The 14558-nt window shown below is 35.9% G+C and overlaps 2 protein-coding genes across 3 annotated transcripts; both read right to left on the bottom strand.

Moving 5' to 3' along the window:
• Window positions 1-984: 984 nt before the first annotated feature.
• Window positions 985-8838, bottom strand: LOC147490808 (DNA (cytosine-5)-methyltransferase CMT1-like). Its single transcript, XM_086565881.1, has 21 exons — window positions 8467-8838; window positions 8293-8369; window positions 8110-8224; window positions 6414-6521; window positions 6216-6338; window positions 6031-6130; window positions 5636-5850; window positions 5475-5540; window positions 5160-5399; window positions 4920-4978; window positions 4738-4804; window positions 3932-4261; window positions 3751-3819; window positions 3443-3529; window positions 3271-3358; window positions 2155-2264; window positions 1967-2068; window positions 1843-1886; window positions 1684-1753; window positions 1485-1588; window positions 985-1261 (listed from the first exon to the last, which is right to left on the bottom strand). The coding sequence occupies exons 1-21, from the start codon at window positions 8758-8760 to the stop codon at window positions 1084-1086; spliced, it is 2646 nt and encodes an 881-aa protein (XP_086422007.1). The 5' UTR covers window positions 8761-8838; the 3' UTR covers window positions 985-1083.
• Window positions 8839-10083: 1245 nt separating this feature from the next.
• LOC147490807 (magnesium transporter MRS2-F-like) lies at window positions 10084-13514 on the bottom strand. Of its 2 annotated transcripts, none has more exons than XM_086565443.1 (6): window positions 12999-13514; window positions 12653-12799; window positions 11737-11865; window positions 11385-11533; window positions 11096-11225; window positions 10084-10551 (listed from the first exon to the last, which is right to left on the bottom strand). In XM_086565443.1, exons 1-6 carry the CDS (start codon window positions 13389-13391, stop codon window positions 10273-10275), a joined length of 1227 nt encoding a protein of 408 aa, XP_086421569.1. In that variant the 5' UTR covers window positions 13392-13514; the 3' UTR covers window positions 10084-10272. The 2 variants fall into 2 exon arrangements, with proteins under 2 accessions (XP_086421569.1, XP_086421570.1); XM_086565444.1 differs by lacking the exon at window positions 10084-10551 and adding an exon at window positions 10804-11034 and having other exon boundaries at window positions 11119-11225.
• Window positions 13515-14558: the final 1044 nt, after the last annotated feature.

Here is a 14558-nt window from a genome sequence, read left to right as displayed (position 1 = left end):
AAAACCAGTAGTAGGCTTTCTTTGTGTATGCTAGCTATGAGTCTATGACTGACAAAATATTTGGTAATGTGAACTTTTACAAGGGGGGATGGTTATAATGCACCCTTCATCCTGTCCACAGGACACGTCTGGATGCTTCATCAAAAAGCCAATAGTAGGTTGGGGCTATACTAGTATGACTGACAACATTTGCTAATATGAACCTCATCAAAGTGGGAATGGTTAAAATGCACCCAATAAGCAACAGCCCACCAAACAGGCATCGGGGTTATACCTTTCACTTAACATTTTTTACACCGTACAGCTAAATCACACAAGAATCTTCAACTGCAGACAAAAATATTCCAAATAACATCGCTAGATTTGGAATCCCATTGAACAATAACATTTGTAGTTCCTTGAGTTCAAATGACAACTTGTTAAGGTACGAATTTCAAATTAACTAGTTTCTGAAGACCATAACTGTCGCACATAGAAACTAATCAGCATGTAAAGAAACATGAACTTATGGAGATACAGTATAATACAACAAATAGGAGAGCTATTGAAGTTTAAAAATATATCTACACTATATAATAGCTGTATTTTTAGGAGGAAAATTTCTCAACTGAATTGTGTATTTGTAATCTCTCTATTTTATGATTTTAGAACCACCTCTCTTAATTATTCTAATCAGCTCCTTCCTTTTTAAATAATTTACCAAAAAATCTCTCACTTTATTGAAATTAGAATTAACTTCATATTATTTAAAATAATTTAGAAAACCTTATTCACATTAATCAAATTATATTCAACCCCTCCTAATGTTTTTATATTATTTTTTAGATTATAACTAGAATTCAAAAAATCATACTATCAGAAAAATGTTTGAGCGATAGATTTAAAAATTTGAAAAAATACCGATGCGTAGCATGGTTCGCATATTCATTTCAAGTAAGATGCACGATCTATAGAACAAATACCATGGAAAGGTAAACACAGATGGAAGAAAATTGAACAATAGCATTTGTAGTTCCTTAAGTTTCAGAGTTGTACCATAAACTCTAAATCGGAGTACATAATGAAGAATTATAAGAGCTTTTCTCACTCTAGAGGATCAACCTCATCAACTTCTATGGAAGAAATTGGTTCAAAGCTTGAGAAATTGGCTGGAAGGGTGCACAACGGCTGGTCATCACAAATTCCTTGTAATGCCAAACCTAATGCAAATCCCAAGGCACGAGAAACGGGAATTGCAACTGCATTCCCTACTTGCATATACCTATAAAGAAAAGTATAATCCAGTTGTTAATTATTTAAAATGACAAAAGCAAATTAAGCCAACTCCCAGGCCTATACAAAGAATGCACAACAAATAAAAGAACATAAAAACTAAAAAAAAGTATGTTATTGGTTGTGAAGTGAGTAATTATCACTACACCATAATATAGGTGGATAAATAAAAAAAAATCAGTCAAACAAACATTAATGAAAAGTTGTTTTACCTTTCTTTAATAGAACCAAAAAGCTTATAGTAGTCTGGGAACCCTTGTATACGGGCATTTTCTCTAATGGAAAGCACCCTATCTTGCTCCGGATGCATAATGACCTATTAAAAAAAACAGGTATTGATTTATTGCAGATCCACATGCTTAATCACAGCATATATGATCACTATAAAACACATAACAACAAATATTATACCTGATTATGTGGCTCAGCCCTGGTAACTACAGTAGGAACAATATCATCCCACCACAAGCGCCCAAAAGGCCTATTCACATTCACACATTGTTAGGAAACTGTAACAAAATAACATAAAAGTCACAATAAATCACGAGGGTTCACCAAAAAATTGCATACTTTGAAGAGGTACCGTCGCAAAAGGTAATCGCATAATCAGGCACCTATAAGAATGACATCAAGTTAGCTAAAAAAGAAACCAAAAAAATAGTTGAGACTTTATGATCAATACTATAAAACTTACTAATGGTTTTCCAGAAGACAAATAAACTCTAGGAATTGAATCATCAATTTCGACCTTATTATTGCGGACAATAACGCCAGCAAGATTACGAAAATTTGCGCCCTGAAAATGTCAAAAAACAAATCAACAATGTTATTGCCTATAAAGGGTTTTTTTTTTTTTGTAATTTCTAAATGAAGAATAAGAACCTTCGATTTAGGAACAAGACAAACACGCTCATAGTCATCCTGGTTAAGCTTGAGTGGTCGGTGGTCATAAAGCCTAGCATTTGATGATGATGACTCGAGCCCTACGAACACTGCAATTCCACAACTTTTAATGAAAATAGGGTCTAAATACGCATAAAACAAAAAAAAACAAAAACAGATGCATGACCACTGAACATCTCTATTGCATGGGTACTCCCTAATTTCCTCTGTATCGCGTACCCATGTCCTGCGGACACTAGTACGGACACGGACACCCGAACACAAGCAAAACAGACCCTAATTCTCAGATCTCGCCGTGTCCAAATCGTCGTACCCGTGTCCAAACCAGACACTCCGTCCCGTACCCATGCAACACAGCTGAACATAGTAATTCAAGACATACATATTACTCGAAATTTCCATAATTAAGCAAGACAAACCGGTTTAACAGACAGTTCAAAGCCCTTTAAGATTTCAAAGCAAAAACAACACAACTTTTGAAAATAGGGACCCAATAGGCAAAAAAAAAACTAAATCAGGCTGAGTAACCACAAAACATAATAATTATAGATAATACTGAATATTTTCACAATTAAACACGAACTGAACAGGACAGTTCCAAGGCATTTAAATTTCAGTGCCAAAACAGTGTGGTGCGAGCTTTAGGTAAGCAATAAAAGCATAAACTCATACAATTATGTACAATAAAAATTTGATTAACAAAAAGTTTAAACTTTGAGACAAATGCACACAACCAGACACTTTGGTCACAATGTCACTTTTTCTGATTATAAAAGAAAACTTCCAAGATGATTGTAGAAAAAACCACAAAATAAGTCTGTAACACACATTGAATTACAATAATATCTTCACTGAGCTAAGTGAATAGCTCGAGACAAAAAGGTGTCGTGTCCATAAAAAAATCTTTTAGAGTGTATGGGTAACCATAAAAACAAGTGCATACACAAACACAACAGGTAGCACATCAGTTCCAACAGCACAGAACAGCTTAGATTACACGATTTATATTCAGTTGAGACTAAAGTAAATAATTAACACTTGACTAACAATGAGAACGACAAGCTAGCAATTTTAAAAAAGGTAAAACATATTCACCATTTCTACTCGATCTAATGTATTTCTGGTATTCTGTTTGAGCAGCAACTTTGTAAGGCATTTCGTCTTGACTTTCAACATTTGTTATCTAGACAAAATTGTAAATGCATGTCAATTTATACTTGTTTTTGCCAATTTAATTGTTAAAAGAGCACATAAAAGAGATACATACCGGTGGAAGATCCGATATTGCATCACCAAGAAGAAGTGCCTTTTTCAAATCCGTTGGAGTGTTCTCCTCGTAAGCAACAACATTACGCTGTTTTCAAACATTAAATAACTACATTTTGAATCACTTTACATATGAAACTAACACATTAATTGCAGGTGCCAACTAGCAAAGTCGGTAAAACCTTTGGGTGATGATACCAAAGGTCTGAGGGTCGAACCCCGCCAGCATCAAAGAGTTACTGATCTCATTTAAAACAAGCTTGTCAATCAGAAAAAAAAAACTAACACATTAATTCCATAGAACCATACCTCAAATTGCTTTGGAAATAATCCTCTAACCACTACATCATGTGTAGGAAGAGGAAATTGAGGTAATTTCTACAAAAGCAAAACAACAATGGCTTAAATTTTGTCTTATTCAACCAAGGGAAAAGTAAAAATGAAAGCTTTAAATAACAAGTAAAGACAATCATCAATACAAACAATCCACCTCACTTGGACGAGCTCCCCATAGAAAAGCCCGGCCACGAAACTGAGGCAGCCCATATGTTCCTGCTGCCATCATTCCCATCCTTGCTTGGTAGTCCATGGAAACAATTCTGCCCATAGCATACCGTCCGAGAAACCCATCAGAAAATTTGAAAATGTCAACAACGTTTTCCATCAAGAGACATCGTGGCTTCAAGTACTCTACGATATCCATGAATACCACAAGTTGGCGATTCTTTTCATCATCAAGTGGTCTAGCTTTGTTTCTAAATCTGTTGAAGCCACTGGCTCCTTGGCAAGGAGGACCACCACAAATTACATCCACATCACCCTATTCATACCAAAAGAAATAAAATAAATTCTTGTTGATGTTTGAATAATTAGCATATGGAAGAAAAGGAACTGATATTTAATAACTACATTTAGAAAAATCAAGAACACATGGTGAAAATGAGAACCGCTTGATAAAGCACATGTGGATGGCTGTTTGATCAGAAGGCTAGCATGCTCGATTGTCGGACATACATAAGAAGCCCAATTTCTCATGCATCTAAGTACTCTAGAGGTTATATGTGGGATACAAGCTCTAGTTTTAGTGTACTTTAGATTTCATTGATCCTTAGCTCATGACTTACATTTTCTACTTTCTTTTTTCCTTGTTAATAAATTCCTGATTTCTTTTATTTACCAAGCAGAACGATAAGATACTAAAAAATGCCTACACCCTTGAATTTGAACACATGAAAGATATGGAAATTATTATTTAGTACGTATTTTTTGTGAAGCCAAGAAAACAAACAACTTTACCGGAAGGGGCAAGATCCTTGAATTGTAACCCCTTTTAACAAAGTCTTGTATTCTCTCCTTGCATTTGCTGATCAAATGAAAAACAAAAAATGAGGTAAAAACAAATGCATTTTGAATTAAATGTAGGAATGTAAGGCACATCTAAAGATACAGGAACAAGAATAGAAACTGATGTAGCTCACTTAAGACCAGAAAGTGGTTCCCATGAATCATAGCTGGAGCCATAACCCTTCCACCGTACCTATGTACAATCCAACATGAGAGCACTAAGTATAGACACTTGTAACTATCACTAATGAATACTTGACTGATTTATGTGCTGAAAGTTCCAAGAAATGGGAACAAAAAATAGACTAACACAAAAGTTAAAAGTGCTACTGAATTACAAAATTAGACAAATATCTTCTAAAACACTTTCATACCTTGAAGTGCACTCCAGCTTTTTTATTATTATTTGGATCTCCAAAACAAACTTGTACCAACCTCTCCACCTCAAATTCTTTTGAGGGATTCGCTGGAGCAGTATCATCATCACCATCATTTGGTATTAACAAGACCTCTTGTCTTTGGGAACGCTCACAGCCTAGCAAGTTGAACTTCTCACAAAGCTTCCTCCACTCCTTTAGTAGAGACAAAAAGTTTTCAGCTGTCTCGTTTCTTACCTACAAATATGGAGTAAATGCTTGTTACCTATACATGTCAAAATTTTAAACCAAATGGAAGCATCAATTAAGTACCTGTGTCTCAGGGTGGTTCAATCTCAAACTTTCACACGCATATTCATTAAAATCCACTGCCCATCTCTGGGATAACAAAACATAAAAATATCGCAGTGGATTAGTGACTGATGAAGACAGCATTTTCTTGACTGGCATATGTACTTGGAAAGTCTACTTACAGTAACAAGATTTACACCAGAGAAAGATGCACCAAGGCATAAGCCTGTTGACATTGCACCGCATCCTGAATATAGATCCAAGAGCGTCGTCTCAGATTTTTCATGATGACCACCAAGAAAATATTTTTCTGAGTTAAATTTTGTTTCACTCGTTTCCCCACTAGATCCACCATCGCATGTAATTGAGGATGTTTCACTACCCACTCTAATAGTTTCTGAAAAGACTCCACAGTTAGCTATTAGAAGAAGTTTGAAGTTGTACATAATCTTATGAACATTGTGTAGTACTGAAATAATTTAAAGACAAAAGAAAGATGTTCTGAAATCCTTTAAGTGTAAACACACCCAACTCTTTCAAGTTTATTTTTGCATGCATAATTGCATAAAAATATTACCTGTAGGTATGTTCGAGAATGCGGAGTAAGGCAACGAATAAGACATATCATAGTAGAAATCACATGGTGGGATAGCTGCCTTCTTTGCCACTAAATCAACCTGTTACAAAGAAAGAATGGAATTAGGATCAACAGAGTACAGAAAAGAGAAAAAACACAACAAAACTTACACGACAGAACCATACATTTGGAGGAACCTTCAAAACAGTTATTCTGGAAAGGATACAGTCAAGCGGGTTGTCATTCTTAACGTCCGAAATGAAGACACGCTTACAGTCTACAAGACTTGCGTTTGCTTTGTTAATAATCTAGTAACAAGGCCAAACACAGATCAGAATTTGTAGTATAAAGAGAAGATGCTATCAGAATCAAGATTATCTTACTGTATCCAAAGCTCTATAAAACCACTGCACCGTAAAAACAGCCCTTCCATCTGTGGTTCTGAAGAATTCAAGAATCCGTCCAATAAAAGGATCTCTTCCTTCATCAGCCTAAGATAAGTAAACAAATAAACTGACATAATTTTGATAAAACAAATCAAACTACCAACGGCTACGAAGTAGAAACAAGACAAAATAAGGGGACACCAATTACCACGGTACAAAATATCAAAATACGGTTATTTATCGATATTTAATTTCTAGATATGTATCGTAGATATATTCTTTTTTTTTTGGATATTTGACATTGTTTCACATGCAAATATCGTAGATATATTCAAAATATTGACAAATATCGTAGATATTTCTTGATATATTATGATACATTATTTATATTTATTTAAAATATAATGATAAATATTAAATGAAATTGTTATATACACAAAATATCACCAAATATCACAAAATATCTCAAAATATCACCAATATTTACAGTCATATATATCTCTGAATATATTGTGATATTTATATATCTTTCTCTATATCTCTGAATATATTGTGATATTTATATATCTTTCTCTAAAATCTAAATAGACATCTCCAAATATCGCGATATATCGGAATATTTTGTACTATGCCAAGTACAGCTTCCATTTGAGTATCAGTCACATAATTAATGAAATCAGAGAAACTCCTTCAGTTGAGCCCATTTTCACATAAGCATCAATTATTTGTCTTCACATCCTGTCTACTGAGTTATTATTTACAATTGTTAACAAGTTTGTCAGTACAACAATGTGTTCCCAGATATTGAGAATCCGCTAAAGATATTGAATCCATTCACTCATCCCATGATCCTATCCAACAATTGCTCTCTATTAAACATTCTATTGATGTCCCAGTCCATATAAAACACTGACAGAAATAACCAATCACGAAATGACTATTTCCAGTTTTGACAAACAATATATCTAGATTGAGATCACTAGTCCGTGAGCGGAACGAACATTTTGGGAGAAGGGGGGAGGGTTATGCGGACAAAAACCAACTTGGTTGGTTTCTGTCTGTCTGTCCTCATTTCTTCCCTTCTGTTTTTTCTCTTCGTCTCTCTCACTCTCCATTTTCCTCTCCCTCTCCAGACACTCTAAATCTCCACTCCTCCTTCTCCATCTCCACTCCTCCATCTTCCTCTCCCACTCCGCTCACCCCCACTGCTTAGCAGTATACTAGTAAAGTATAACAAAAAGGATTGAGCATTTCTTCCCTTCTCTTTTTTATCAAATTAATGTAAGGAACACACGTTTCAGAGTTACAAGGTGGTGTTCGGGGAAGATGGCAATGTCTTAACAGGTAAAACCTCACATAACAGGCACTATTACCAGCTAATCAATAGCATTAAGCTCAAACCAATTTCCACTGCAAGAAAGACAGACCATCTTATTGGTACATACATTGTGTTTAAGCGATCTAGAATACTAAATTTGGAGTCTCAAAAAACAAGTTACTACACTTAGCTCAGTTAATTTTTTTTGCTGGAATTTCAAGGACCTAGTATATCAGCAATCATGTGTTTTCTAGCAAATAGTTTGTTAAACAAATTTCATGAGCGAAAAAACAACAACATTTTCTCACTTGATTGCAATAATGTAAAGACACTTAAACCCCAAATCCAATAAAGAAAAAGATAAAAGTGGCTTACTTCAACATGTACATCATCACCAAGATTAACAAAATCATCAGTATCAATTTGAGCTTGCTGGTAATGAGCCACAGCAAACAATACCTCATCCTCTTCATCCTCCTCCTCATCAACTCTATAAATAAACAAAAATCAACACTCAAACAAACACAAAACAAACAATTTCAAGTAATAAAAACTTACTCCTTCTTCTTTGATCTTCTCAACTTAGCTTCTATTCTCGCTTCCCTCTCCGCATTCTTAATTTTAGCAATCTTCATCTAAATAAAAACACAAATCATCAACAAAAATTTGTTAAAAATCCAATCTTTAAGCATATAATGAATACTACGGCAAAAAAAAAGTTAACTTTTTTACCAGCTGTTCATCATAACGGTGTGGCCAACGTCTTCTCGCTTCATCATCAGGTATTGGGTCACCTACAAATTTACAGTCAGGGTCTAAAACATCTCTTTTTTTCTTCTGTGGTGGTGGGGAAGAAGAAGTACTCGCTTGTTGTTCAGCATTTCTTTTATATCTACTAGTTTTTGGTTTACGAAGAATGGGTTCATCTATAAATTTGTCTTCTTCAATCTGTTTATCTTTCCTTGGACGAAGTTCTCTTTTTGATGATGAAGAAGAAGAAGAAGGAGGAGGAGGAAGAGGTTCCATTGGTTGAGTGAAAAAAATGAGGAGTGGGAAAAAAAATTGGAAGTTGAAGAGAGGGAGACGTGTGGAGATGAAAAAGGAAGCGAAATTTGAAGTTTTAAATTTTTGGTTTGAGAGGGAAGATGAAACGGTCAAAAAATTTGAGAAATTGTAATCAGTTTAGGTAATTACATATTTACCCTTCATCTGCTGAGGAGTGACTGAGTAGTGAGATATGTGGGTAACTCTAATGGTGCGGCAAAACACCAAATATCACGGGAATTTTGATCTAATAGTGCGTCAAAACGCTAACCCGCCAACGCTATCGGCATAAGTTTACCTATATATAGCACCAATTTTAACGAGATAGCGTCAAGTCTACACGCCAGTATGAGTGGCGGGTAGAAGAAATCTAAGCCACACGCCACACCTGGCGGCTAGAATTTATTATTATTTTTTTTTTCCCACACGCCTGTGAGAATGCCGGCTGGAGAGTCCCAAACAAAAATAATAATAATCCTATACGCCGTAGGTATTGGCGGTTGTGAAAAAAACCATTGGCTTGAGAAATGCTAACCCGCTAACTGTATACACTATGCTATTGTGGTTTAGCGGGATGGCGCGCCAAACCATTGGACTTAGCCTTAGTGATTGAGGTAGTTGATTGTTATCAGTAGATTGATCGAAGGAAATTGTCACGTAATAAGTAGAATAGTTGATTATGATTGGAAACTTATTGGTATATTGATTGTGGAAATTTACCAATTAGATTATGATTTGTTAAGTAGTACTATATGATGTAATTGATTGATGCAATTTACTAAACAAGGTTGAGTTGATTAATTGATTTAGTAGATTGATTAACGGATTTGTCATATATGCCTAGCAAGAAATTTAATTTCACTAGTCGTTGATTGAGCTATATTAGGGTTGGTGGAGACTGTTCATTTCCCATCAGTCAATCTAACTTTAGGCTGTTTGTTTTTTTCTCGATAACAGTCGGACTTGGCCCTTGCAAGTTAGCTAGGAACTTACGGCTGAGTGACTTGATGTTATGTGTTGGATGAGATTGTCTATGCTAGGAATCATGCCCATCATTCACAACAACGTTAGTACTGGGGAAGGTGGTGGGAGTAGCTTAGGTGATGTAGGCTCAAAGTCTCAACTTGCAAGTTGCAACTATAATGCCCATAGCGTGCATTATTTTTCCAAAATACTTACTATAACTATACACTGCACCACATATCAAACACCTTCAACAAGTATTTACAGCAAGTATTCCGTTGCAAAAAGCCGCCCAAACACTGTATGATGCAACATGCCATACTATCCAGTACCTGCTCAATATTTCCTAAGAAACGAATTCATATCAGAATCTCATCGGTGATCAAAGAAAACAAACGTTTGACTACAATATATTTACAAAATAGTTACATTACATGAACTGACCACTTGCCCACCTCAAGCAGAGCAACTTATGTAAGTAACACAGCCATCAACCCAAATATTCAAACACAATGTGCGTATCTAACATGTTCATGACAGCAATCCTTTTGTTTTACCCCATCCAATAGCTATGAAATATAAAAGCAGACAACCTCCTATGGTACCATATGTAGTTGTCCAAAACTGAATTGGCTGACCAGAAAAGATGGGAATTTCAATATTCATGCCAAATAGACCTACAACAACAATGCCAGCATTGAATACCATGTTCGCAGTAGTGAGCACGACTCCCATTTGTAGTAGCTGATTCTGTTTGTCGTCCAACATAATGTTGATGTAGTCCTCTGTGTCATCCACATACTCCCTCATCTTTGTAGGATAACAAGAATGTACATGACAAAAAATGAAGTGGAAATAAGAAACATGGATAAATAGATCTCACATCATTAGAAAATATATATAAAAAAAGAGATAAAAAGAAAAATTGCATAATTTATGTACGCATTGAAATAACTAAGACCACGTCAGAAATCCAGAAGCATGCATCCGATAATTCTCAAAGAGGACTTTAGTACTGACTTCTCTTTCTATATAGTTGGGATTCTGTACTCAGCCTACTATTCACATTTTCCTATTTGGAACATCAAAAGATGCCGGTATGTCAATTGTCAATAGTGCAAATAATATTACGTAGCACCTCTTATATCGATCCTGACATACCAATTCTACTTCTATGCAGCACCTTCTCTGAGAACCTCTGAAGGGCATGGTAGTCCGACCAAAGAAAAACCCTTTGTAAATTTTTTGCATTGGCAATCCGGTTCACTTTTTTCAAAATTAATGTCCGATAATCTACAGCATTTTACGAAGGTTAAGAAATCAGTTAAAATGGATAGAAAGATGAAATTCATACAGTGGATAGCTTTTGTAACGTGCCATCTATCTGTGCAAAGTAAGCTTCTAAAAGCATCTCCAACTCCTCGACATTAAGCTTCAAACCGCTGATGCTTTCATCAGTATTTTCAGTCTTAGTGTCTTCAACTCTGATACAAGCAGAATAGAGCGTCTTAAGAGTTATTAGCTGGTTCTACTGCCAAGTTCTCTATTGAAGGTTATTAAAACTGAAGAAGTGACTGCTTTTATAGATTAAATTATTGTATAAGCTAAGTACGCCATTGAATCACTAATAAAGATTAAGGTACCTTTCATCATCTGCATCATATGCCTCACTGGGCAATTCATCATCTCTAATAAAGGACTGTTCTAATGGCTGAATGGCAAGTTTATCTGTCAAATACATCTCAGCCATATCATTGTCATCATCCAGTAAATGTTCGAGCTCGTCTCTAACCTGACGGAGAGAAGAAAAAATTGTCTATTCAAATATGACACAATGATATAATGACCCTAGTTATAGAATAAGACCCCCTAGCAACCTTTAGGGAAGACATCGCAAGCCAACAAGTAGAGGTACAAGTAAATCTTATCAGGATTCGTTACATTTATATCACTCTCATGTTCTGGTACTCTTCAAGAATCATATCAAAAGATTACCTTTTGCACTCGTCCTGATATTGCAACCAGCCTACTCTTTATTTGTCTTACACGTTCAAGATTGAGAGTGCTGATTTTGGAGGTCAATTCATCCAAAGCAGGGTATGCCTCTTGCTCCAGAGTCAAAGTCTGACATAATTATAAGATCCATACTTATTAGGCGATGCTTATCATACACATATGTACTAACATTTGTACGTGCACATACTGACATATTGGATCTGATGACCACTTAATTGACATCCAGCTGCATATTTCCCACATGGATTAATAATGGATATTATATACCACAATGTGCAAATCCAAAAAATATAGTGTCGTCAAATGTTTTTTTTTTTTGCTCCCGAGTTCGTGTAACAATGGCCGCTCTATAAACTTTCAATTTCGACTCGCATCCTCTTTAAAAAAGATCAGCAGGGATTAAACAAGAAATGCTGATTGGCAGAAAAGGCCGGGTATGTGCTTAAGATGTGAGACATATTAGATAAAGGGTGTGTTTGATGGCACAAGGGAGCTTTTGTCACGGCATGAAGAATGTATAGGGAGGCAAGGGAGAAAAATTTGCCACCCCCAAGCAACTTCAGTGGGGAAGTTCCATGAGAGGATTCACCTAGGAAGGGAATGGGCCATGAGAAATGATCTGAGCAATCTCCACTATCAACTGCTGAGATGGACTGCACACTGCAGTGAAAATTCCCTTGTGCAACAAAACACACCCAAGTGTTTGTATTTCATATGGACATAGAGAATGATGACAGGTAATGTCTTGTTAATAACATGAAAAGTAAAACTTGGCTGGGAAATGCGTACTAACACAGAGATATGAGAAAATAAGTTAACACGCACTCGTGTTTGCTTCATAATAGAAAATAAGACTATTACAAACGTAAGAAAAATTAAATGTTGACGAACATACCTCAGATTCCAAACGTTTGCATGCAGATACAAGGCAAGCTTCAAGTGCCCTGAATTCAAAAGGTAACATCCTTGTACCATGAGCTGCTGGAACATCCTTTGAGTTCTTACAATTGCTGTCGTCCGTATCAGCATTTGTTGAAGAGGTCTGTGTGGAAATAAACAGATTGAAAAATCAAAATGTAATTGAAATTTAAACAGGAACTACATTGATAGAAGTGTAGAACAAACAACAATTGCATTAAACATTTCCTTTACGCATTTTAGCAAAATTCCCAAACAATCACACCTAAAGTAAACTTAAGTAAAACCCAAATGCTTATAACATAACAATCTACAAAAGGTACCTCGTTTGACTCCAAAATACGACATTGAAAATCATGAATAAATGGAACAACCAAAGGATCCTTAAAATTAAGCACCAAAACCTCTGCCGCGGTAATAATAGCCTTAATATGTTCCAAATTAATAACAATGGCTCTTTCCCTTCCTAGAATAGTAGACGGATAAGATAGTATTGGATCAAGACTCCTAAGATCACGACCTGGAAGTCCAGTTCTTTTCATGATTGAATGTTTTCCTACTTCCTCTAAATGAGTTTGTCCCAACAATGTAACAACTAGCCATTCTTTAATTCCTGCCCCTTTTCTTCTTGTTTGTGTAGGACCGATTATTGGCGTTCGGTTATATTCTTCTTCTGTGGAAGATTTCGGATAGCTTGAGCTCATTTTTTCATACATGGTGTTGGTCTCCTTGAGGGGTAGGATTTCTATGGTTTTATTGATGGTTAACAAAATTTTAGGATTCTGCCTATTATTAGGGACTCTCTTTCTTTGGACTAATTCTTAAAAAGTGGAATTGACGGTTGGGAGTTGGGAAATGTAAAGATGGCGGGAAAATAACTGATTTTTAGTTTTGGGCTTGCCCTTATTGGATCTGGAGAGAAGGGTGAAGTCGTGAATTGTGTACTAATTAGGCGTCGAAGGCGCTCCGAACGGACATCCGCCCCGGCACAGATACGCGTCATGAATTACTAATTTGGGGGTTGTTGCAGTTTGAATGGGCCATGCTTGTTTTGTAGTGTATTAATAATGTAAGTATTTGTTACTGACAGACCCCATATTGTGTTGGGCAGACAAAAAAAAAACAATTATTACAAGTGTGTCATTAGTCCCAAAAAGTTGAATTTGAAAACCCCAAGTTTAAAACGACTCGGCTAGTTCGTTCGTTGTGCAAACCAAACGGTCTAGTGACACCGTCTGGACTAAGTCCAAAACGATGTGGTCATGTCGTTTGTGATTTGGACTTAGAAAAAAATTTACCAGTGTGGTCACATCATTTGGACTAAATCCCAAACGACTTGGCCACACCATTTGGGACTTAGTCCAAATGATGTGCCCACACCGGTCAAGAGACCAAAAAACAAAATTTTATATTTTTTTCAAAGTTCAAATCCAAAAAACAGTGTGGCCCTATCGTTGGGGATTTTTCTAAGTCCAAATCCCAAATGACATGGCCACATCGTTTTGGACTCAGTCCAGACGGTGTGACCAGACCGTTTGGTATGCACAACGAACGATCTAGCCGGGTCGTTTAAGGTTGGGATTTTCGAATTTTCTCATTCAGTCACTATACACATGCATATTCAGTCCTAGTCACGTGCATATTCAGCCCTAGTGTTTAATGTTAGTGTTATGACATATTTTTCATTGTTTAAGATTTAGGGTGGTGGAAGAGAAGAGAAGAAAATAAAAGAGAATGGCTGAAAAAGGAAAATTTACGTTAACACAAAACAACTTTTTGGGATCAATGACACATTTGTAATAATTGTTTTTGGTTTTTTATTTTTTGGGACTAATAACACACTTGTAATAATTGTTTTTTTTTTGGGTCTGCCGAATAGGGTC

This window comes from Coptis chinensis, chromosome 6, assembly GCF_015680905.1.
Source record: "Coptis chinensis isolate HL-2020 chromosome 6, ASM1568090v1, whole genome shotgun sequence".
Lineage (NCBI taxonomy): Eukaryota > Viridiplantae > Streptophyta > Magnoliopsida > Ranunculales > Ranunculaceae > Coptis > Coptis chinensis.
The sequence above is the reverse complement of the archived record's forward strand: the minus strand, read 5'-3'. Positions and strand labels throughout refer to the sequence as shown.